Raw genomic sequence first — 26,374 nt, forward strand, 5'->3', positions numbered from 1 at the left:
TAACTTGTATTTTTTCAATTTTGGTTTTTTTTTTTCAATTTTTTCATTAATTTTTATCTGAAAATATTCACATGATATCGAAAAAACAAAAACTTGTGTGAGACGGTCTCACGGGTCGTATTTTGTAAGACAGATTTTTGTTTAGGTCATCCATGAAAAAGTATTATTTTTTATGCTAAGAATATTACTTTTATTGTGAATATCGATAGGGTTGACCCGTCTCACAAATTAGGATCCGTGAGACGGTCTCATATGAGACCCACTCTATCGAAAAATAATGATGTAATGTCGGATAATGGCTAGTGTGAAGGAAAATGTCCACAAAACGAAAAGAAACCTATAATAATAATAGTAACAACATTTAGGTATAAAAAACATTTATAAACAATTTTGCATTGAAACATCACAAGTGAATTGTTATGGGAAGTATCAATATCAAAAATTCGTGAATAAAACATTTTTTCACTATATGCTTACTATATACTTATAGGGTATATGAGGCATATGAAAGCAACCAAAAAAACACACCACATGTCTTACATTTTATTAGAATAATCAATACGAAATTTGTCTCAATTATATCAAATCAACATAACTTGCTTCATTTTCGGTCTAAATTATTCGAAATGAAAAATACCAACCCTTTTCTATCCTTTATCTAAATCCAATTTAAAATTGGATTGATCGATTTGACATCATAAATTAGGAGTTCATAAAATTTATTATTGTATATATCACATTAAAATGAATGGCATAATTATTATTGATCAGTAAAATCCATATCTGTAAAAAGAAGAAGAAGAAGAAGAGTAAAGGCATTTTTATGGTAAAAATTTCATTCATTTCGATTATTTTTCAAAGTGAAAATGAAGAAAATAGAGAGTCTATTGAATTTCAAGTATTCAGTTTCATAACTAAAATAAAGAGACTTACTTCCCATTTGGAATTGCACAAAAAGGACTCTTCATATTAGAGAGGTTTGCGAAATTTTTTGGGAAAACATCAATGGCTGTTGGCTTATTTGTCAAAAAAGAACATATGGTATTATAAAGAATTAATCGATGGTTTGAGTATTCGAGAAATAAAAACTCGTTAATTTGAAGTGTGATACCATTTAAACTTATTCATTTTCATTTTGATTATTTTCTTTTTACTTTCAAAAAAACACATGGAAAAATTTATGACTGCATCAATTTTAAAATAAAAAAAAAAGAAAAAAGAAAAAGAGACCTTACACTTTTACTCGTGTCCACCCCAATAATGAGTGATGGAGGTTTCATGTGTGTGTTTCTTGGATAGTCTTTGGGAATTAAATCTTTCCAAACAATGCCATTATTATTATTATTTATTTATTTATTTATTTATTTACACCATATTAATATTACCAATAATAATGAATCAAGGTTAAAATTTAGTGCGATTTGATCGGAAAAAATGTAATTACCAATATATTTTCTTTTGATCCTTTCACGAAGAAGTTTCAAATGTGCTTGAATAAGGTTTTATCAAGAAATGTATATACTGAGATCGGACTTGTAATCCAATTGATCTCATCCGTTGTAAATCCCCCTCCCCTTTATACTTGAAAAGAAAAGTATATATTCCTTCACTAATTAATAATAATGGATTATTTAAGCTGATGGCTAAAAAATATACTTCCACTTAACAAATAGGAATTTTTTAGAAACAAAAAATTTTTGTGATGGAGAAATGGGAGCCGAGCAAGCTATCCAGATGCATGAGAACGGCACAATAATCCGGGGGCACATGCATGAGCAATGTATCAGCTCCACAAACACATTGTACTCTTTGGGTATTTGCACAATTGGTGGTCCACATTGGATGGAGAAATGGGAGCCGAGCAAGCTATCCAGCTGCATTTCCTCGAGCATATGTTTAAAGAGACAGCTAAAAACCTACTGCGCTCCATTCATTTTGATACATAGTTTTCAGACAATTAGGGACTATTATTGTTGATGAAATTTTGAATTCTTAGTCGCTAGAAATTTCAAGAAATTTTCTCTCTCTTTAATTTTGTTCTTGCGAAACGCAGTAAAATTTCGAATGATCGAGTTCAATCCATGTGTTTCATGTATGTACAAACAGTAAACTATCTAAAAAGAGAAAAGAAATGCACCCTTATTCATCTTATATGAACCAAACCCCGGATATAATGAGAAAATAATCTTTTGGGTCGACTAACTTTTCTAATTTTGGGTGTTGGTCCGTTAAGTTTTCAAAATAACCAAAAACTATGTGCTAACACAGCAACACAAACCAAAAACACAGTTCGGTTCACCCCCACTGTTTCATTATGTTATGACAATACAAATTCGATATATCAGACATGCACTTGTCTTAATTTGTAATTACAATGTTGCAAGCTAGAAGAAACTAAAAGAAACCATCCACTAGACTCATCCAATACTGTGGAACAAATGTGATGAGGCAGCTCAAATCTCACTCATCTTTCTAATCTTTGGACCTTCCAATATGAGGTTAACGCTTTCAACACCAGGCTTTTTACCTGTTTACAGTAAAAGATCATCGATTTTCAACAGAAGAATATATGAGCTAACCATGAAACCAACAGCTCAGTAGTTCCGAGCAAGAAGCGCGCAAGATAAGTCCATCACTATGAGGATGTCCTTTAATAGAGCCTCTAGCACGGTCTGCTACCATCTGCAGATAACTTTTCGTCAAACGAAAAAACTAGAAGTGAGGAATTTGAACTGGTTATAAATGTCTGATGAAAAACTCCACAAAACATGCTCCTAGGCTGAAAATAGAGCTAAGGAAGCACAGATCATATTGGATTCTATATGACATAAATCTTTCGTATATTTTACACTCTCTTACATTATGCCTTAGCGTGGCTCAGTTTGATAAGCCACAAGCGTCGTCTTGAACCTTGCGTCTTAAAAAAGGTTCAAGGCACCTTAAATGTAAAATGCAAGACTAATGAACATTTATGTTGTTGTGGTTCAAGTAATGCCGATTTTTTAAAAATCAAGTTTAAATAACACACGACTTTTTAAAAATTTGCAAAAAATTACATTGAATAAAATAAATTTTTATAGAATATATAGAAATCTAGATTAAATATAAATATATTTTTAAAGTCCAGAAAAATCATTTAATGTTTAGTAAGAAAAATTCAAGCCTCGCTCGAAAAGCATAGGTAATATTTACCCAATCAACAGCCTCATACAAATCTACCGCCACCCTGCACAAAGATATTAAACCATCATCCAAGCTTCACAGAAATGCATAAAGCCTCTGGCCCATTTTTACATCTACTTATTTTAGAAACCCTTGGAAAGATGGTTGTGGTTTCAGACAGAGTGGAATGCTTAGAAAGATGGTTGTGGTTGTTGTAAAACCGTCGCAAAGAGCGACGGTTGTGAATCGGCGACGGTTTACAAAAGTCGTCGCTATTGGCGACGGTTTAACTCAAACCTGTCGCTAATGACGACGGGTTTTGCACAAACCGTCGCTGTGATTCGATATATTCCTTCGTGAACATTTTCTTCAGCGATTTTCGCCTTTCTTCTCTGGTTTTCCGACTGAAATCTTTTGTGTTTATCCGAAATTGATAGAAAGAAGCTGCTCGAATCAGCCATGGAAACTTCAAGTAAAATCACGTTCGGCGATAATGATGACTTTGAATCTGATGATGTAAGATATCTGCTCCAAGGAAGTGTATTTTCTCTTATTTGGATTACGGGAAGTTCTATTTGCTCAATTTGGTCTTTTAACTTGTTAGTTTTCTATCAAATGTATTACAAAACTATGCATCGGAATTATTTCTACCGTTTTGATTCCCCCAAATCTAATAAAATAAAAATTTGCTTGTAATTTGTCGGAAGTTGCGATTTTCATCCCAAACATTGAATTGTTCCTATCTTCCCCAATTACGTTGCCGCCGCCGCCTGTGGGTCTATAATCACACGAGAATTCAAAGGTGTTATAATGTATTGCTTTAACTTGACAATTCAGGAGAGTGAGATAGAGCGGGAACTTGCGGAGGTGACATTTGAGGAGTTGCAGAGAGCAAGGTCTGATGGGTCAGAGATGGTCTACAGGAAGCCCAATGCAGAGAAAAAGGGAGGTCGAGCAAATAAGAATAGGTTTATTCCTTATCTGTGTGCGTGTTCTTACATTTTTTTGAGTTTTTTTTGGTTCTGCTATCTTTTACTCTAATTTTGTGCTATCATTTAGGCCAATGGAGATGAGTAGCAAGAAGCCTGTTGGTAGATTCAGAGAAGTAGTTCAAGTTCCGAAGAAGGTGGTTTTACTTATATTTGCTCGCCTTGTGTTGTATTTCATGTGAAAAATATTCTAACCAAAAAGAAATTTTTTTATACCCCACTTCATAAATATAAAGTTTCTGAAGTATTGTTTTATTGAGGACCCAGAAGCTACTAGCTGGTGAAGATTTAATATTGTTGCCTATCATTAGAGACAAATTCAAAAATCCATCTGTCGTGGCTATTGAGCATTGGCATGCTATAACCTTATGTTTACCCTATACATGGAGACTGGGGCCATTTTATGTAAATCTAGCTTGGATTGAGCTACAATCCTCCTGCTTATTTTCTTGATGAATTTGACTCTTGCATGTTCCAGGAGTTTTGTCATGAACATTGGGGATCGAGTTTGAGTCTTCTCGTACTTTTGAAAATTTGAATTAGTGATCATTTGTGGGCAGTCATGATATTTTCAATTAGGAAAGAAAAATGGGATGGCAACTTGGTAAGCATCAACTCGAGAATGCTTCCATTCTGTCTGAAACCACAACCATCTTTCTAAGAATTCCACTCTGTCTGAAACCACAACCATCTTTCTAAGGGTTTCTAAAATAAGTAGATGTAAAAGTGGGCCAGAGGCTTTATGCATTTCTGTGAACCTTGGATGATGGTTTAATATCTTTGTGCAGGGTGGCGGTAGATTTGTATGAGACTGTTGATTGGGTAAATATTACCTAGGCTTTTCGAGCGAGGCTTGAATTTTTCTTTCTAAATTTTGATTATGGAGGTTTTTATTTCAACCTAAATCATTCATCCGAAAACAGCAGCATATCGCCCATTCTTACTTGGGTAAATATTATCTAGGCAACGTATGTTTTTTTTTTTTTGGTAAGATGTTGGTTTTGGTATTTATTTCATTCTTATTGATTTATCTTAGCCCAAGGCCCAAGCAATCTAACATAGGACTCTCTCTCCAATTTATGTATGGTTAAGTTAGTGCCTGATTATGTGCAGGTGGTGTGTGACCCTCGTTTTGAGTCATTATATGGAAACTTGGATGTGAAAGGGTAAGATTCTTTCTTCAGCCAGCCTCCTATTTCTTTTATTTTCGATATGATGGTTTCTCCTGTAACAATTTTTGGCTATTGATGAAGAAACCTGGGAATGCTTGGGCCTATTATTTCCACCGCCTTTAAAATTTCACTCTATCATCTCTGAGTAACTAATATTGTGTGTGCTTTAGTTGAGAGGGGAACATGTTTCCGATGTGGTCTGCAAACTTAGGGGATGCGTTAGGAAGTAATACAAGAGTGTGTCCTATTTTCACAGTCTTTCACGGAACACTTTCTCGTGGTTTCATTTGAAACACAACAGGCTTGCATCTCTGAGTAACTATTATTGTGTGTGTTTTAGTTGATAGGTAAACATATTTCTTGAAAATATGGTACCTGCTGTTATCTGTGGTCTGCGAACTTTGGGGATGCATTATGAAGTAATACAACATCGCGTATCATATTTTCAGTCTTTCATGGAACACTTTCGTGTGGTTGATTTTAAACACTTATTCTTGATGTGCAGGTTCAAGAAGAGATATAACTTTCTCTATGAGAATGAACTTCAGGCTGAGAAAGAGGTACCATTTTCTATTCAAATGTTTTCTTAATGTTGTTGCTCTTTTGTAATCTTGTAGTCAAATTGATTCTGGTTTTGGAATTTTAGAAACTGAAGATACAGATGGAGAAAGCAAAGAACCCAGAAGTTAAAACTGAACTAAAGGATCACATTGCTCAGATTGTAAGTTCCTATTCAAGTAAAACTTGATATTGTTTGGCTGTACTAGTTCATTCGTCAATTATGTATGTTACTGCAAGATGTCATGTGTGTTTGAGCTACATTATTTTTATTTTGTCCATGCTAGGATAAAGAATTGAAGTTTGCTGCAAAAAAGTGTACCGAGAACGATATTTTGGCCACACACAAGCAGAAAGAGAGGGAAGCTGCAAAGAAAGGGAAACAACCTTACTATCTGAAAAAATGTAACTTTCTTTTTTGCTCTCCCTCGATCCCTTCCTATGTTCCTCCATTAACCACAGATATGCGCCAGTATAACCTTGAACACTTGCTGTATACCTTCTCAACGCAATTAATAGTTCTCTCGTTTTGTGGTTGAGAGGGAAGAATGATCGGTTGTGTCAGTTCTCCAATCTGGAGATTGGTGAGAAAAATTGTGATTATTTTCTTTTGTTGATTTCGGTTTTTGGGTTAGCTGATGACAAGCTAACAAGGGGATCTAGTTTTAACTTTTTGAACCGCTAGTCACATGATAAGAATGAAAAGAATAAAATAAGAACAAAAAAGCGGATTATTTTATCATTAGCAATTTTTTGGGGGCTGTTGAATAGTGAAAAGAGAATACACTTGCATTCTCTTGCATGGCAAGGAATTAAGAAAGGTTTAGACACAGAAAAAACTCAGGTTAGGACTTCTATATTGGTGTCTGAGATTGAGTGTTACCTTATTTTTAAAATTCATATAATTATACATAAATGTTATGAAGAAGCTGTAATATAGAGGAAAAGAAATTAGAAAGAAGTTAATATTAAAATGCATACCAGTGCTTCAAAAATTTAACTGATGTCTTTCCTCGCAGCTGAAATTCAGAAGCAAAAGCTGATGGAAAAATACAAGGAACTCAAGGTAAAGGGCAAGTAATTGTCGCAATGTTCCGTCTATGCTGTTAATGTAGATTAAATAATTATTTTATTACACGCAACAGGAATCTGGCAAACTTGAGGCTTTTATCGAGAGAAAGAGGAGGAAAAATGCTGCGAAAGACCGTAGATATATGCCATATCGACGTCCCACTGGGCAAGAAGTGGAGTAGCATCACTGGTTTTAATCTACTTGTCAATTTTGAATTGCCCTTCTGCGACAATTGCAACACGAACATGGTAGATAAGGGTTGATTATTTGGTTTGCGGCAAGCATGCCCTGTGATGTAGGGAGATGACTGGCTTATTGGCTAAACTATTTTTTTCGATTCATATATATCTATTATCTATTGACTTTATATGTGAATTTTCATTTATCTCCTTATTAATTTCTTGTTTTACATTAATTGCTTAATTTAAATGTGTCTTTTTTTCTCCTTATTCATATTTTAAATATGTGTGATTATTAGATGAGAATTACATACGTCAGATATACCAGTACCAACAGCTGACATACTCGAACCTGCTACTGGTTTAGTTGAGCTTAACCCAAATATGTCAAACCAGGAAGAAATCCCTTTAAACTCTTTTATTTTGAGAAAATCACATAATCCATCTTTGGTTATTGGAAATCCAGCAACTCCTTTGAGAACCAGAAGGCAAATGATTAATGAATATATGCATGCTGCATTCATTTCTCAGGATGAACCGAAGAAAATTGAAGAAACTCTTCTGGATCCAAGCTGGATTGAAGCTATGCAAGAAGAACTCAATCAATTTAAAAGGAATGAAGTTTGGTTTCTAGTACCTAGACCATCTCACCAAGCTGTAATTGGAACCCGGTGGGTATTTAGAAACAAACTAAATGACGAAGGCACTGTGATTAGAAATAAAAGCACAATTGGTGGCCCAAGGTTTCCGACAAGAGGAATTAATAGACTATGATGAAACCTATGCACCAGTAGCAAGGCTTGAAGCTATCAAAATATTTTTTACCTTTGCTGCTTTTAAGAATTTCAAAGTTTATCAAATGGATGTGAAGAGTGCCATCCTAAATCGTCTACTACAAGAAGAGTCTACGTCGAACAACCTCCAGGTTTTATTGATCATTTCTCACATCATGTATTCAAATTACACAAAGCCCTGTATGGTTTAAAACAAGCACCTAGAGCGTGGTATGACACCCTCTCACAATTTTTTGTCGATCATGATTTTACAATTGACACAGTAGACAAGACTTTGTTCACTTTAATCAAGACTATTAGTGCAGATTTATGTTGATGACATTATCTTTGGGTTAACTGCAAACTATGTGTAAAGTTTGCTAAATTGATGCAGAATCAATTCGAAATGAGCATGATGGGAGAATTAACATTCTTCCTAGGACTACAGATCAAACAACTTGATACTGGAATTTTCATAAATCAAGCTAAGTATACCAAGGAGCTTCTGAAAAAGTTTAGCTCCAATGAGCTCATCTACACGATACTGAGTTACCTCTACTGAAATTCCACTTTCATCCTTATCAAGCTTGGTAGATGACCTCATTGGAGTGGAAGCAGCTCTACCTCATTGGAGTGGAAGCAGCCATACCAAGCTTGATAAGGATAAAAGTGGGATTCCAGTAGAGGTAACTCAGTATCGTGGTCTTATTGGCTCACTATTGTATCTTACTGTCAGTAGACTTGATATTTTATTTGCTGTTTGCATTTGTGCAAGATTTCAATCTAACCCCAAGCAATCACATTATATTGCTGGGAAACGTATACTGAAGTACTTAAAGAGAACTCAAAATATCGGCTTATGGTATCCCAATGATTCATCTTTCAATCTGATTGGATATTCAGATACTGATTATGTTGGTTGCAAACTAGACAGAAAAAGCACAAATGGTTTTTGTCAATTCCTTGGTGATAGGCTGATCTCCTGGTTTAGTAAAAAGCAGACTTCCATAGCTACATCTACTGTAGAAGCAGAATACCTCGCTGCTGGAAGCTGCTGTTCTCAAATACTAAGATGCAACAATAACTTAAAGACTATGGAGTTCAAGCTTCTGATTCACCTATCTTCTGTACAATACCAGTGCCATTACAATCACGCAAAATCCAGTACATCATTCCAGAACAAAGCACATCGACATCAGACATCATTTTATTAGAGATCATGTGCAGAAGAAGGACATTCGTCTGAAATACATTTCTACTGATCAACAAGCAGCAGACATCTTTACAAAGCCTCTGCCTGAGAATAAGTTTTCTTATTTTCGAAATGTTCTTGGCTTAATTGATTTAACTTGAGTATATTGTTGTTGACAGTTTGCTAATTATTATCAGTTACATTTTACTCTTAAAATTTCAGTAAGTTCATAAGAAAAGGAAACAATTTGTGGTAACTACTGATGTTTTATTAAGAATGAAATCGACGCCTTACAACTTGATTCAAACTTATTTCTACAGCATCTTGCCACATTCTAAACCAGTTGTTTAAATCACGACTCTTAATATTCCGAAGGTTTTCAGAATTGATAATTAGGTCGAGCCACTCCCACTCTCTTGACAGCAGCATGTGGTTCAGCACATCATCCTTGACCAGCTCGGATATGTGATCAACTCGAGCAAGCCTCTTGAACCGTCTTGCAAGTGACCTCTGTCCAGCAGAAGCAGGAAATTCTCCGGTGTTGATCTCTTGAAGGTCATGGGCAGTAGTCCAAATGGACATGACCTCGTAAAAAGTGAAGTCTTCTGCACCATGTTTTAATTCTTACAGAAGTTGAGGTGTCCAGAAAGGATGAGGAACATGAGTGCTGCTTTCACAATCCATTAGAATATAACTGTTATTATGAGCAGAAATTATCGTCTTTTATAGACAAGACTGGAGGAAGACGAGTCATCGATCATTAAATTATTCGGACTAAGTTTTTCTCACTCTTTCTTCTGTTTGTTTCGTGTTACTTGTTTATTCACTTATTCGCAATCAATAAAAGTAGTAGATAAACAAGACATGACGAAATGAGTTTTTTATTCATAAAACCAGATGCTTTACAATATATTTATCTACTACATTTGTTGATATCAGCAGTATGAAGTACTTCAGCAGGAACCCCTCTCTTCGAATGATTGTGGTTGTGGAAGAGATGATCCCTCAGCTTAGCCCTAATAATGTTGAACAATCTAACTGATTGTTCATATTATATAACAAGAAATTTCTTCCAAGTCTTCATATCTTGAAAAAGGATGTCTTCAAACATCTGCTTACGAGAGGCTCGAAGTTGTTTTTGAAATTCCTCTGCTGATTCAGACTCCGGAGAAGACTCCGAGAGGTCGCTTGAACTACTCATTTGTTCTGATTTGATAAAAGTGTAAATGAACTTAGTTTGTGAACTTGCAGACATTTATATAGAGTCTCAGGAAGCTGAAGAGACGTCCATCTGCGTACACGAATACTGAGAATCATCTTTCATTCCCTCAGATTTCGTATCTTCGCATTTATTAGTTGCATTGATTTAGGGGGAACAATATCTTTTTCAGACTTATACTTTCGTGTTTTGTCAGAAGCAGAAAGGATGTTTGTCTTTTCGATAAAACAATGTGTCTACTGGTTTTTATCAAGTGCTGGAAATATTTCAGTACCTTATAACTTTCAGTAGATATTATCATAAAACGACAAATCTCTTTCTGGTTATTTTCAGTAACCAATTGGACAGCCCGCTCTTTTCAAAGTTTTTAAATCATTAGTCTTTCTGACACCCTCTGTTTAACTTTTCAAATACTCAACCGCAAACATATTGACACGTGTCCTTATGTTTCGCTGTACATTTTTGAATATTAACTGCCTCTTTCATTTCCTTTTAATTTTACGCTTCCAGATTTTTGCCTACCAGCTACTGATTTCTCTTGCTCACATTTCTCTTACAGAAATTACGTCAAATTTATCTTGTTTACAGAAATGGCCGGAGCTTACACTTTGAACGCTTATCAAGTTAACTTCGCTTCCATCCTAACTATCATGGATGAACATCTTGTCAAGATGTTTCAAGCTATTGAGAAATCCGGTCTCAGAAAATTTTTGGAAGCATCTGCCGTTATCTACAAAACTGCTCTTCTGGATTTCTATGCCAAGGCAACTGTACACGAAGGAAAAATCATCTATTCTCAAGGGAACGCATCTATTTCCATCGACGGTGCCTTATTGGGATCCACTTTCTTTCTGCCTTGTTCTGGTTTCTCTGAATTTTCTGGCATTTCAAAGTAAGAAATGTCTACTGCCCTACTCAGTTTCTAAGCTTCTGGAGAGGAACTCTCTCCATCCTGTTTCAAGAAGCTTTTGAAGATGGAATTTCAAGTGCTCGCTGATATTGTTGCTAATGCACTGTTGGTAAAAGCTGGAACGTTTGATCGTCTGACCAAGGAAAAAGTTCAGGTGATGATTGCCATCACTTCTGGGTATAAGGTGGACTGGAGTCGATTTTTTTTTTCAAAATTATGAAGGATATGGTGATGAGGAAAAGTTCTGGTTTTGCTGTTCAGATCAGCACAATGCTCAAAAATGCTGGTTTTGCCTTTACTACTGAATATGACGCCTCTTACGTCACAATGGCTGATGCTGACAATGTGCTTGCGCTAAGGCCTAAGCCAACTGTGACTGAATTCATTTCTATGAAGAAAGAAGTGGGAGATGCGCAAACTGAGGCTCTAGGACCTCAGAAGAAGATTAAAAGAAAAAGAGTGGTTATCTCCACGAACTCTGATAAAACAGTGTCTGAAGAATCTGCTGCTCTTATTCAACCATCTTTGCCACCTACTCCCAGCAAGAAGAAAGCTCGCACTCTGCTTCGCATCAAGAAAACAACAGCAATTGCTGATTTATACACTGTCCCGTTGAGACAAGTGTTTCCAGAAACCGTTTCTTCTGTACCAGAAACCACCTCTGTCTCTAAACCAGCTGTTGTCTCTGTTGCTACAACATCTTCTGTTCCAACTTCCAGACCCTTGTCTGGAGTTGTTATTCGTGAACCTACTGCAGGGTCTTCTGCTTTTAGACCCGTGATGCCTGCTTTATCTTCGGATAAAGGTAAAGGGAAACTCATTGAAGAACCACCATTCAACGCCGCCAAATCATCTGTTCTATCTGGTATTGATCTTTATTTGGAAGAAATTGAGAATTCTGCCAATGAAGAAATGACTTTCTTTGATGATTGACACAAGGTTCGCGTATTCCATCCTCTCACATTCTTCAGAAACCCAGGTGTTTTTGGAAAAATGGTGAAGAATGAGGAAAAGGTTTTTAATCTTGCCAAGACAGAGAGTGTGATTGAAGCTATGAAACGCCGAAGCTTCATTTTTGAGCAGCTTAAATGTCAGAAGCTGGAATAATCAGTGTTGAAGACTCTCCAATTAAATTTTGATTCCTTGATTCCCACTGTTGCTCAAGATCAGAATGTGATCCTTATTCTTACTGACCGTTTGAAGATGATGAATGAGCAACTTCTTGCTCAGAAATAGATATTTGGAGATTCTGAAAAGTATTCAGTAGGCTTCATTCCAGAATTTGCTCAGACTAAGCTAGTTGAGGAAAGATCCATAGCTCCTCCAGAAGCTAAGGTTTCTAGTACTCCTGTCTCTCGCAAGTTTCCTACTCAATCCTTTCCTCTCATCTCTGTCCGTGAAATGGCTTCAGTGGATGAAGTCGTTCAATCTATTGCTATTGATATCTCTGTTGCACCAGAAACAGCCCAAACTGATGAATTAATCCAACCAGCGGACCAACCAATGGAAGAATCATATGCTGCCAACTCTCCATCACTGCCGAATTTGGAGATATTCTCCACTGAACATCAAGCAGAAATGGTAGCTATCCAGAATGATCAAACTCCAGCCGTTGAACAGTTGGAGGCCATGGAAGCCTAGCAACCAGAAGAGAGAACTCTTCCTGAAGCTTCTGCTGCTGAAAGATCTTCTGCTGAACAGTCTACTGCTATCATTACTGCTCCAGCAGATCATGTTTCTTATACTGCATTAGTTGTCCTTCCTACTGAATCACCCTCTCAAATTGCTCATATTGCGCATGTTGCTGAAATCAAAGGACGAATGCTTTCCAGAAGCCCATCCCCAGAAGAAGATCAATTCAATCTTGAGTTTGAAATTGACACGCTCAGACGGAATATTGAAAAAATCTCAGAGATCGTCAAGCAGTTATCTCATGCACATGCTGGTGAGGTCTATGCCACCACAAGTTTCAGAGATTGAGTCACGCAGTATGTCATTAAAACAACATAATCATTGGCTAAACTTGAGGTTGGATCCGACCTCTTTATAACAAATGTCCTTAAAAGCCACGCTGACCTCGTGCTTGGCCAATCTGATGTTCTTTGAAGAATCTCTACTCATGACGCATCTCTTCACTCCGTCTCTACCAAAGTTGAATCTATGGACTCTAGACACGAAACTATCAACAACAGGATTGAGTCTCAATCTCAATCAATTCAAGCTCTAAATTACCAAGTTTCGAGTCAAACGCCAATTCTGGAGATACTGCATACTGGTCTTATTACCCTTGCTGGACGAGTGGATCTCTTACTTACTCATGTTCAGGCGCTTGATGCCAAAAAGGGGGAAACAGAAGGCAGACCGGAAACAGAAGAAAGAAGGACAGAAGAAGGAAGAACTGAAGGACATGCTGTAGAATCATCCTTCAGAAATCAAGATCCTCAGGATGAGGAACCTTTGTTCCGAGATATTGGAACAGATGACTAAGATTTCTTACTGCTTTATGAACCGTGTTCAACTGTTTATTTACTCATTAATCATCTGGTGTTAATTGCTATTTACTTTATTATTCATCGCTTCTAACTTCTAGGTTTTGGCATCACCGCAAAAGGGGAAGTTGATATACTTAATTTAGTTGTGGTGATGAGAATCAAAACCAATAGGAATAGCAATTATCAGAAGTCAATACAAAGCAGAAGCTATCGATTCGCTTTAACAAAAGCAGTACTTTAGTTAATACTCAACGGCTTAGAAAAACAGAAGCAGAATTAGGCAGAACTTGGCTTCACTAGATCAGTACTTAACGACTTTTACTCGATCGTTTCAATCTTAAACGTTACCGTTACTTTACCTAGTACTAAGCATTAACTGCACCATTAATGCTGTACGAAGTCATTTAATTCGTTTTACCATTTTTGGTATAAAACAAGACTGATTGTGTTAAAAGCTTTATGCAGGATCCTTTTTTGGAAATAAAGCTGTTTCCATCAGAAGTCAAGGAGCCGTTTTCAATTATAGACGTTGGACTCAAGTTATCTCTATATATATGGATCAAACCCATTTGGAGAACAACGCTGATCATTTTCAAAAAGAACTTATTATCTATCCAACGTTACATTGAGCGACCGCGAACCAATCGTTATCTTCCAAGCTCAACTTGCAAGAAAAGCAGTACACGCTTCATATCTTACATATGATCTTTGGAGATCATTTTGTACTACTGTTTCTTCACCTTTTCAAGCAAAAAACTTTACTATACTTTTGAAGAAGAGTTTGTAATATGGAAAAGAGTCTTTTCCAGAACCTTGCTGTATTGAACTATATTGTGTTGAGTTACTAAGAGTTTCAGTAGGCAAAAATTAAGTCCTGCTGAAGTGGGTGTGTACAAGTGTGTACTGTAAAATCGAAAGTCTTTTAGTGATACTTTCTGGAAATAGAAGAAAGGAAGACGTAGAAGATTTTATCTTCAAACTTCCAGAAACAACTACTGTTCTACTGCCTACTGTTATTATTGTTTTCACCTTACTCCATCGGATCGTTTCCCCACTTATTATTGTGATTTTCTGGACTTACGCTTGAACAATAACAGCTACAGTCTCTAACAGGATTCTAGCACCCTTTGTAAAAACTATCGTCAAAGGAAAGAATTTATTCACCTCCCTCTAAACTCTACATCGATCCCCAACATTATTAATTTTTTTTCATGTCCTCATATGATAGTTTGCTAGAATTTATGTGTTTAAATTAAAATTTTATGCAACCGAAATTTTTTTGCGGTTTATATTTATAAATTATAAATTATTTAAATAAAACACGATAAAATATCGTTGTGATTTGAGCCGTCAATTTAGGTTGGGTCTATATGTTTGACCTGCACCGCCAAACAGTTTAAGTGAGTTGGGTTGAAATTTTGTTGACTCATTTAAAGGTGAGCCTATTACATATACAATCAAGTAATTTATTATAATTGAACTATATTGTCTTTTCCAGAACCCTTGTCTGGAGTTGTCCAAAAATTGTGGGTTGTTGAGACATTTTGGCAGTCACTCAAAATCGAGTGTCAAAGTTGACATGTGAGTTGTATTTTTGGATTCCTGACAATATGTTCATCAACATATTATTTTTAAGTTAGTTTTATCATTATCGTGAGGGGTAAATATGTTTATTACAATATATAAATATTATCATCTCTTTAAATTAATATTCACTTTCATGTTTGACATATTACGAGTCTTGGTAAAATGAGGAATAATAAATTCAAACAAACGAATACACAAAAGTTTAGGGCGAAACCAGAATTATATAGTAGCAGAAATTAATATATAAATTTTTAATGAATTTATCGATGTTAAGATATATAACAAATCTTATATCATAATATATAAAATTACAATCTTATAAATGAAATAAATCAAACATATATGAAATATACAAAATTCTATTACATATACAATCAAGTAATTTATTATAATTGCATTTTATTCTATAAGAATTCTTGTCAAACTCAATGATTGTGGATTTAACATTTGTTAAATCAGCAAACTAAAGAGCGTGTCAATTAAACTAATTGAGTAATCACATATTTTGAATTTTCTAATTAATTTTTTATCTTGATAATTTGTTTCATTTAATATTTTAAATTATAAGACACCGTTACTATAACTAAAGACACATTTTTTTAAATGTTCATAAGGACTCAATCACTAATTCATATAGAAAAACATTTATCGACATACTATATTGAAAACGTTCTAATTAATTCAGCGCATCTGCTGAAAATTTTCTAATTATTTAAGAAAAATTCATTTACAATGATCATATTTAATCTTTTTGGGTTAATACCATTTATTTTATAAGATATTCATCGCAATTTTTTATTTGTATGTTAATCTTTAAATCTGAATTATGATATTTATTGTATTTCTAAAATTTCTTAAATAATGATTTAATACATTTATTCGACACTCCAATATTAACATTTTAAAATTTATTAATTTTATATTGTATGCGTGCAACACTTCTAATCATGATTATAAAAATTCAATAAAAATTCTAAAAATGAATTAGGTAGGACATAAAAAAATTATACAATTAATCAAAAGACAGAAAATAAAAACTAAATAATTGTCTATTACCTATAAAATACTAATACCGACTTCTAAAGATTGAAGTCGGTGAGAGTGGAGGCCACTAGACACTAAAAAAATAAAAGTTAATGCTTGAATGAGTCACACTATAAAGTTAGTGAAGTAAAAACGAAGGACAAAATGAGTTAATAAAAATATTATAATGGGCTAAGTTGAATGAGACTTATATATATATATAAGTATCTCACTTGGTCTCACCTTATGTTTTGTCACTGTACAAAGCGAAATTTTATGCAATGTAGTGTTCTATATTTTCTTAATTTTTCTCTTGATTTCAAATTTAATTTCACCATTTATTGGTTTTTAAAAATATATTAGAATTTTTTCTAAACATCTAATCTTAAATGTAATCAATTAACCAAATAATTATTATACTTTGTATACAATAAAAACTAGATTAATATATTTGAGGATAAAAAAAATAATGTATTGAGAAGAATGACAAAAGAATGTTAGAATTAATACTATAATTATCTAATGTCAATATTAAATTTAACATCCTACATTCGAAAATGTGTTTATTGAGGTAAAGACTATGATGATAAACTAAAAATAATAATTTATTTATCATTGTAACATAATAATAATGTGATCGTTATTTGGAATCAGAAAATGATGTAATTTGATTTTTTTATTAAATTGTATAAACAATTCTTTCAATATTTTTAGTGGATAAACATGCTAAATCTATTAAAATTAAATAGTAAATTTTAATGATGAATATGAATGTATTAATTCATATGATATAGTAAAAGGTTATTTGCATAAATTTATTTGTTGGGTACAATAATTGATCATGTTGGGTAGATTAATTGAAATGTTGTGCTTGAGCTGTTGTACTATTTAAAATATTTGATTTGCACCGTTACCATAATCTACAGGTTTTGATAAAACAGTAAACGTTTGAGCCTACAATTGGTATCAGAGCCAAGATCGCGACTTTGATTTTCATTGATTGCAATTGGTGCAATTATTAGAAGATAGATTATTTGGTACAATAATTGTCCACGATGGGTATGCGCTTGAGCTGTTATATGATTTAAAGATTTGACTTGCATAGTTACCATCAGTTATAGCTTTTGGTAAAGCGACAAACGTTCGAACCTATATTATTCGATTGTAAAGCTAGAAGAAATAGGTTGCATCAACTTTTAGTTTTGAATTGATCCCTTATATGTTACTCGATTTTTAAATTTAGAAGCATTCTACAGTTTTCAAATATTATTATATATTGAATTATAATTTATCCCTTTCAAATTGGATAAATATACAATAAAACTCATGTAAATATTATTAACAAAAATATTTAAATGAAATATTGGATTTGTCGATAATCAAAATAAGAAATAAAGAAATTTTGATCCTTGAGTGAGAAATAAGATATTTAAATAAATTTATAATTACCACAATGAAATAGTGCATCTACATGCATTTATCACTGTATTTTGCAACTAAAATGTCAAAAAAAGTTTCCAAATATTATTTTTATATCATATTTAAAATAATTATGAATCCTAATTTTTATTATTTTGAATTGGCCTTTGTTATGAAAAATCATTGTGAAAAAATTGAATTTGAAAATTCTTATATCTATGTATATCACATATTAATATATCAACATAAGTCCAGGTAATAAAAAAACTACAAAATGAACTTATTCATCTTCAATGTACACAAATTATATAGTAAAGATATATGTCAATTAAGACAATGAAGTAGAATATATGTTCACATATAACAAAATATATAGACAAGAAAAACAATAAATAAAAATATATTTCTAGATATAAATATTTTTTATAACTTTTTACAGTGAGTTGGAGAAGATAAAAGAGAAAAAATATTAATTCTTTTGGGTTACAAAAAAATAGAAATGGAAGAACTGTTTGTCATACAATGAATTCAGTTTCCAAATTAAATGTATACTATAAAGTTATATTTGCCGTTCAAACTTTATAAATGCAATGAATTTTTCTCAAGATAAGGGTACACAAATGTTCCTGTTAAGATATTTAAACCATTAAAAAAATTAAATATATTATTTTTCTGGAGGTAATACCAATATGACATTAGTAATTTGATTGTGCTAATTATACTTATGAGTTAATATGAAATATTAAAATAAGTGTCATAAAAGTCAGTAAAAAGATGATTTATTGTCAAAAATATTATTATTATAAATTGTAAATAAATGACAACTTTTAATCAATATTTTTTTAAATCAATCCATCAGTACTTTTATGTGATGATAGATTGTTATAATAATTAGGGGTGAACATTCAGTCGGTTCTGTTATCGACCGAACCGAATTAGTCATAACCGGATCGAACCGAAATATTTAGCAATAACCGAACCGACAGAATTAATTTTCAAAACCGATGAAAATCGAACTGAATTAACCGATTAGTTTTTTTTAAAAATATTTGTGATTTAACTTTAATTATATATGTAATTTCTTGAACACTACAGTCTACACAAATGCATAAAAACATAAAATCACATACATCACAAATTTTTCTTTAGAATTAGGACTGATTTTAAAATTAAAAATTAAAAAATATATTAAAATCGATAAATAATAAAAATTTATTAAAAAATAATATTTATTATATCGATTAGCCGATTTCGAAAATTTGAAAACCGTAACCGAACCGAATTAACTGATATAACCGAATTTTTTAAATTTGAAAACTGAATTTCCGAAATAATCGAACCGAATTTCCGAATTGACTCGGTTCGATCGGTTAATTCGGTTTAACCGAAATTTTGCTCACCCCTAATAATAATGTGTAGTTTATATGTTATCAAGTATAAGTGTCTAATAAATTAAAGGTGACTAGAAAAGTAAAAACATCCAGTAGAAATTGTTGTTAATTTACATGAAAGAGAATAATAATTAAACAAAATTGTAAATAAAAAATTGCATAGAAGCTTTTATCTCAATCTATTCGGCACTTTGTTTTAAACACTTGATGAAATCATTCACATCAAGCAAGCAACAAGAATCATTCACGAAATAATCGAGTCAAGAATTTACGTGGTTCGGTTTTTCAACCTACATCCACGGCAGCCAGAAACAATAAGAATTCCACCATGAAAGTCAGGAAGCGTTTTACAGAATGAATTATCCTCTATGGACCCTCACTATCCCTTATATATACAAGTGTGACTTTCTTATATATACATGAAAGCTGATTTAAAAAACCGTTAGCAATCAATTGAGAATGGATATTCTCGTTATGTTTTTTGTTCCCTCTCCTTGATAATCCTTTCCAAGGCCTACCAAACACACATGGCCAACCCCTTTTTAACAAGTATAAGAACAACAAATATCATTTGAATTTAACAACAAAATACTACTCACTAAATATTTACTTTATTATTAAACTGAAGATTTTATATATCAATGTGACACTATAGTTTTTTTTTTTTTTTTTTTTTTACAGTTTTGCACTTCATAATATTTGTTAGTTAACTTTGTTGGTGTGTGTTTATTAATAATTTTTGTACATTTTTCTATCTTTTTCTGATTTTTTCTCTCAACTTATTTTTAATTTATCTAAAAATTCAAACTATTTCAGTAAATCTTATATAATCACTAATACATCATAGCTTAATAAAATAATAAATACTTTTATTTATATAAAAATTATCAAATTAAGAAATTAATAAGATACGCATCGTGTAATATTTAATCATAAGATTGCAAACCTTTATTAATTGAATAAAAAAATAAGGTTACAATATTTTTCCGACCTGTCATAAATTTTGTCGCACCTATTCGCATGAAACGTGTCGTTGTCATACTCGACCGGCAATGGCCTGTAAAACGTGGGCCTATGTACCGGCATCAACCCGTTATCGCTCCACATTATTACTTCCCGCGAGCTGGTTATACATAACCAAGAATGTTCCATATTCTCACACACAAACGCGCAGTGTACGAATAGAGGAATGGCTTTTCGAGGCTTTGATTCCCAAGGTATATGAGAAAATTCAACCCCGTTCTGTTTGTTTGTTCCTTGATGTTTTTGTTAAAGTATTGGTTTTTGGGGTTCTCATGTAATTTTGTTTTTGGTTGAATGATGCTTTGTTTTACACCGTGCGTGAGTGAAAGCGCGGAGAAAAGAGACGAAAAAATTGGGAATAAGAGTAATAGTTGATCTTTCAGAATAAAATTGTGAGTTTTATGTTAATGCTGTTTTCTCGTTTTGCCTCACGTATAAAACTGCGGTATAAGGTTGATTTTTGAGGTTTTTTTTATGAGTTTTGGGTATGAGCGCTTGTTTTGACTCTCTTCTGGTGTTTTTTCGCTCTTTCTAATGTTTCTTCTTCTTACTTGCTTGGGCGAGGTTGAGTGTGTATGACTCTAGGCTTGCATGTGTGATTTGTTAGTTTGCTGAAGAAAAATAGATCATAAACCGATGGTTCACAAATTTGACTCTTTTTTATTTGTATTCTTGGATTAACTTTATTATCGTGATCCTTATTGTTAAATTTAAAGACAAACATGGCTGTTTTATGTCTTCTTTGATAGCTTGGTTTGGGGTAACTCCGATGCTGCTATCTCCGTTGGAAAACATTTAAATGCAGTAAATGTACCGCGGGTTTTGTTTTCTGTTTTAGAATAATGAGAGGTATATTTTTATTTGTCGGGGAAGGTGGAATTTCAGGATTCTGTGTGTGAACCAGTCTTCAAGGCTTCGACCGCAGATTTTATATTCACAATTGCCAATATCCACACTCATTGTCACGTTTATCTCACCGTTGAACTTTATTGGATATATATCATTCAGACAATAATGCAAAACAAACCACTTATTTTCTCAAAGCTGGGGGCGTTTATTGATATAATTAGGTATTTGACACTCTTCATCCATTCTGATCATTATTTTCGGTTAAATGCTTGCATTTCCCATGTTAGTTTTCTATAGAGTATGTTGAACTTGTGGGATATACGTATCCATCTTAGGGGAATATATATGTTTCTTAACATTTGTTGAGCAAAACTGGTTTGTTCACTATACTCACGATTTATTTTGTGTCCAATCCATTTCTTAGGAATTTTATTTTGTGAATTTTCTTCCAAGTTGTCAAGCTTCTTGTAACTATTCTTAAGATGGCACAACCGAATAAAAACTCGGCATCCGGTTTTATGAATGCTACTGATGTGGGGAAATCTTCAAACCTTAGATCTTCTGTAGGCCATGAAGCTGTTGTTTCTATCAACAACTTGCCTATTTGTGCTTATATGCCTAGTAATGGAATCAATGATTTGGAGCCTTGTACTACTTTACCCTCTTCATACATACCTTTCTCAAGCAACAAACCCATGAATGTTTCATCAGCAGATAAAACATTTTCTCCCTTAGATCAAGGTGGACCAGGGAGAAAGAGGCAGCAAATGGAAAATTCAACAGCTTCTACAAATTTGTCTAGGCCAGAGTTACATGCTTGTCTAGAATCGCTTCCAGTTAGAATAAAGAAGGAAACAGGCACTCCTGTACAAATGCTGAAAAAACCAAGAATTGATGTCAACCGAGAGAACATTCCACATCAGCAAACAGTTCAGGAATTATTGTTTTGCAACCCACAACTTAAAGAAATGATTGATCAGCAAAGGGAACAAAATCAGCAGCATCGACTAATTTTGCCTTCAGTTCCACATCGTAGGGGGGTTCAAATGCAGGTTCCGGAACAGCAGATGAGAAATATGCAGCGAGACCTGGGCAATAAAGTTTCTTTTGGAACTTTAATTGACAGCAGTCTTTGTTCTCGACGACTAATGCAGTATCTGTATCATCTACGGAATCGACCACGTGTTAGTTATTCTTTTCTTGGCTTGAAATGCATGTTTGTCTTACATATGACATTTTTGCTTTATATTAATTTCACGGACTTCTCTTTCTATTTCAATCTTTCACAAAATCCATGATTTTATAGCTCCAGGACAGAAAGATCCAACACATTTTCTTTCGTCTCCCATATCCTTTTCTCTCCCCTCGCAGGACAACAATATAGTTTATTGGAAGAAATTTGTATCAGAGTATTATGCCCCCGACTCATGTAAAAGATGGTGTTTCTCAACATATAGTGATGATAAGAGACATGCTGCGGGAGTTTTCTACCCAAAACCTATGGTGAGTTTTCTACCCAAAACCTACTGGACCAAAATCAGATCATCTCCTTTTTTTTGGCTATTTAGATCATCTTATTTTTTCATGAGTTCATTTCAGTTATTTATTATTTTTTCAGGAGCCATGGTGTTGTGACATATGCAGTTCGAGATCAGGAAATGGACTGGGTAATCCCTACTTCTGTTTTCTGTCTTCCTGAGTTTACTTTCTCAAATATTTCCTTTTTTTATACATGTTTTGCATTGTGAATTATGGATCCAATGATGAGTTTTGTCCCCTTGTTTGGTTATTTGGTCTTATTGTACTTCGCGTTTAAAATTTTATCTGCACATTTCTTTCGTGATTTTACAGAGGCGGTTTTTGAGGCATTGCCTAGACTATTTAAAACAAAATTTGATAGTGGTGTACTGGATGAGATTCTGTTCCTGGATTTACCTCGGGCATATTTAAAAGTTCCCTCTGGATTACTGGTGCTGGAGTATAGGAAAGCCACTCAAGAGAGCATTTATGAAAATTTTCGTGTTGTTCGTGAGGGTAAGATGCAAATTATTTTCAGATGGGACTTGAAGGTACTATTTTTCATTCTTTAAAGCTTCTTTATTTTTTCGTATCATTAATGTTGTTTATTTAACTGGATAAAAACTCCCCATTTTAGTTTTATTCATTACTACAGTTTGATTTTCAAATTTTGCTAGATACTGTCCTGGGAATTTTGTGTACAAAATCACGAGGAATACCTGCTCCGTAGTTTGGTTGCTCCTCAGGTATTAAATTTTATTTTTTGAGCTTGTAATTGCAATTTTGATATATATATTTTATTTTTTGAGATGGTAAATGCATTTGATATATGAGTTAATCTAGTGCCTTTCACTTGGTAAATTCTCACTATTCATGAAATAAACACTCATTCTTCTCTAATCTGAGGATTGGCTCTGCAGTACTCTACCCGGTCACAATCTATTAAGCATCTAACACCAATAAAATTGTTTAGTTACTCCGTTTTGCAGTCAAATGATCTTTTATTTATTAGATTGGAGTATTTATATTCTTGAGTGATGTCATAAATATGAGAATGTCCAAAGGGTGCACATTATCTCTGTCAAGTTTTCAGAAAAATCCAAGAATTTCAATATTATTAGTGTGAGTGAAGCCAGCTGATGTTCCAATAGGAATGAATGGATGGTCTTGGTCCGTTCTTCAATTAAGTAAATAAAATAATTTTCCTCACAGGTTGATCAATTGGCTTGTTCAGCGGAGAAATATCAAAATGGCATTCAGAATGGGGTATCTATGAGTGTCTCTTCCGAGGATTTCCGTGCAAATTGTGATAGGTAAGTGACTAGACCCACCCTTTTTCCTTTTTCCCAAGTTGTTTGAGAGCAGCATTTTGATACCCGTCGAGGCTAGGCTTTTATCCAACTTTCATCTGCACTGTATGAATAAGTGGATAATATTTTTTTTATGAAGCTGAAAATTGACTTCCTACAAATGATATTGAGAGCACTAAAGCCGGAATTAATGCCTTCTAGCTATCTCTATCTGGTATAGGTTTGTTGTGGCGGGGCATCAACTTGCCAGAAGTATGGATTTATCAGTGGTGAATTCCTTGGGATACCCCAAAACATATACCAGGCTCTTACAGGTAAAATCTTCCAGGGAATTGGACACTTTGACGCTATTTTATGAAATTTCCATGTTCTATGGCTGAAAGTTCCAATTTATACACTGCAGATTGCTGAAGTTCTCAATTCCATGAAAGACCTCATGGCATTCAGCACCGAAAGAAAAATGGGACCAATTGGTATGTAATAAAAAACTCTTATGGAAAAATGACATTGGTATTCATCTTCTTTTAAAGTTCCACAACTATTTGAAATGTTAGGCTTGGAGTGCTAGTTTCTTTGCTTTTATTCTTGACGATTGCATCAAGGTAGCTATACATTGACATACAAATTGTGTCTTTTTTGCAAGTATATTTACTTGATAATGCAGTCAGCTTGTTTTTCACCCATCGGCCTCTGAAAGTTGAAACCTTCTTAATCTTGAATCATATAACTTCCTTTTGTAGAGAGTTTGAACACTTACGTTCAAAGCTGCAAAACAATGGATCAGTCGGAGAAACAAGGAATGAAACTGTTTGCAGGTCCTCAGAATCAACCAATTGGTCATGAACATCATGCGAATGAATATGGTCGTAGAGTGACAGACAATGAATTAGTATCCGGCCCGGAAAAGTCGACTTTGGATTTGGCTGATGTTAACCATCGGTTATTCAGGAGAAATGCTTCTATCGCCTCCATGAGAAGGAAAGGGGTGGATTCCTACTTTGCTGATCCTTCCATTAGGTCCACATGTTATGATTCTCTACCCCTCATCCCTAGGCTTCATGCTGATCAACCTCCATGTAACTTGCCAAGATCACCTTCTGAACTTGGTAAAAACTATCATCAACATTTGATCGACAAAATGCTTCAGGAAATGGTAGCTGCCAACAAGGGAAGGAGCTTGCAATATGCAAATGAAAAGATAAATAACGAAACTGCCCCTTCACGGCCTTCAGATAAAAGCGCAAAAAACAACAGGCTTCATTCTACTGAAAGATCTAATGTGGCATCGGATCAGACTAATTTGGCTAATGCATCGAGAAAGACTATTCCTCATGGCAGTCTGCAGACTTTTAGCGGTGGCACCAATGTCAAAACAGAACCACACTCCCCGGTTTGACTTCTTTGAGCTTTCGGAATTTTTGTAGATTTAGTGGTTATTTTCATAGATGTTTTACGACAGTTAGGAGCATATTTCTGGCAGGGAAAACAGGTGAAAAATGTAAGTAATAGCTCTTTCTCGAGTAGTTCAAGAATATGGGATCCATCAGGTTTCACAAAGTGTGAACTTTTTAACTAAATTTATCGTGGTGCACATCTCCTTAGGATGGAAGTATCTCGTTATTCATTTAATTACTTTTTTTTTTCTCCTTGTAATTTGGTAAAATAATCAAGATAAATATCCATATGCAAAATAGATATACAATAACTTGGACGCTTATTTTTGTTCAAGATATGAAGCAATGCACAAAACTCTACGCCACCCATTGGTGTTATAAGTTATAACTAATATATTGAGAGGTAGCGTCGTTTTGATGTAAATTAAACTGAATTCTATATTTGACTGCGTGTTACGGATTGAATTGAATTTCTTTATATAGCTAGATTTCAACAATTTTCAACAAACCAAACATGAGCCTAAACAATCAATTTGCTTTTCAGAATGATATATAATTAATTGGGTGACTGAAAGTCTGAAAGGAAATTTTTAAAAAGTTAAAGCCCTCCAAATGTTTTTGAAAAGAAATATTGCCCATTCTAAGTTCATGTTGCGTATGTTTGGTTAAGTTTTTACGAAGAAACTTTTTACTGTAAATGTTGCATCAAAATACGTTGATTACTTTTTTTTTATATTGAAACAAATATATGATTATTTTAAAATTGAAACATATATTATATTGTATTTGAATAAATTACAATGATAAATTAGTTTTGAAAATGCTGAAACTGAATTTAGCTCATATTTTTCCTATTCTCTTCACAATTTTCAAGCATATAAAGACATTCGTTTCAAATACTTCCACTAGGCATACTCCATATCTTATTCTTGGAAACACTTGCTCGCATAGGAACTATACCTCATTGTCGCTTAGTGTCAAAGATGACAAGAATGGACTGAAGCTCCCTATCATAAGTATACCAGAATAGAACAGAAATCGTATGTGTGAATGAGAAATAATAAAAAGACTTTTCATCTCGACACCTATTCAATGCCGCATCCCCCGTGGCCGCCGCAGAAATTTTCAAAACAAAAGATAGA

At 33.8% G+C, this 26,374-nt stretch overlaps 3 protein-coding genes across 6 annotated transcripts; all 3 read left to right on the top strand.

The window, feature by feature from the left end:
• Positions 1-3,527: 3,527 nt before the first annotated feature.
• On the top strand, positions 3,528-7,320 carry LOC140981520 (uncharacterized). The gene is made up of 9 exons (XM_073447941.1): positions 3,528-3,678; positions 4,000-4,130; positions 4,222-4,288; positions 5,265-5,317; positions 5,829-5,883; positions 5,970-6,044; positions 6,169-6,286; positions 6,901-6,947; positions 7,027-7,320. The coding sequence occupies exons 1-9, from the start codon at positions 3,622-3,624 to the stop codon at positions 7,132-7,134; spliced, it is 711 nt and encodes a 236-aa protein (XP_073304042.1). The 5' UTR covers positions 3,528-3,621; the 3' UTR covers positions 7,135-7,320.
• Positions 7,321-7,516: 196 nt separating this feature from the next.
• Positions 7,517-9,119, top strand: LOC140980809 (uncharacterized). The gene is made up of 2 exons (XM_073446860.1): positions 7,517-7,875; positions 8,492-9,119. Exons 1-2 carry the CDS (start codon positions 7,517-7,519, stop codon positions 9,117-9,119), a joined length of 987 nt encoding a protein of 328 aa, XP_073302961.1.
• An 11,147-nt stretch (positions 9,120-20,266) lies between these two features.
• On the top strand, positions 20,267-25,440 carry LOC140980294 (probable transcriptional regulator SLK3). Of its 4 annotated transcripts, none has more exons than XM_073446039.1 (10): positions 20,267-20,355; positions 21,725-22,194; positions 22,382-22,513; positions 22,629-22,677; positions 22,862-23,079; positions 23,206-23,274; positions 23,741-23,841; positions 24,059-24,152; positions 24,242-24,311; positions 24,579-25,439. In XM_073446039.1, exons 1-10 carry the CDS (start codon positions 20,328-20,330, stop codon positions 25,232-25,234), a joined length of 1,887 nt encoding a protein of 628 aa, XP_073302140.1. In that variant the 5' UTR covers positions 20,267-20,327; the 3' UTR covers positions 25,235-25,439. The 4 variants fall into 4 exon arrangements, with proteins under 4 accessions (XP_073302140.1, XP_073302139.1, XP_073302138.1 ...); XM_073446038.1 differs by having other exon boundaries at positions 20,277-20,355; positions 21,722-22,194; XM_073446037.1 differs by having other exon boundaries at positions 20,302-20,553; positions 21,170-22,194; positions 24,579-25,440.
• The last annotated feature ends 934 nt before the right edge of the window (positions 25,441-26,374 follow it).

Source organism: Primulina huaijiensis, chromosome 7 (assembly GCF_012295235.1).
Source record: "Primulina huaijiensis isolate GDHJ02 chromosome 7, ASM1229523v2, whole genome shotgun sequence".
In the NCBI taxonomy this organism is placed as follows: Eukaryota; Viridiplantae; Streptophyta; class Magnoliopsida; order Lamiales; family Gesneriaceae; genus Primulina; species Primulina huaijiensis.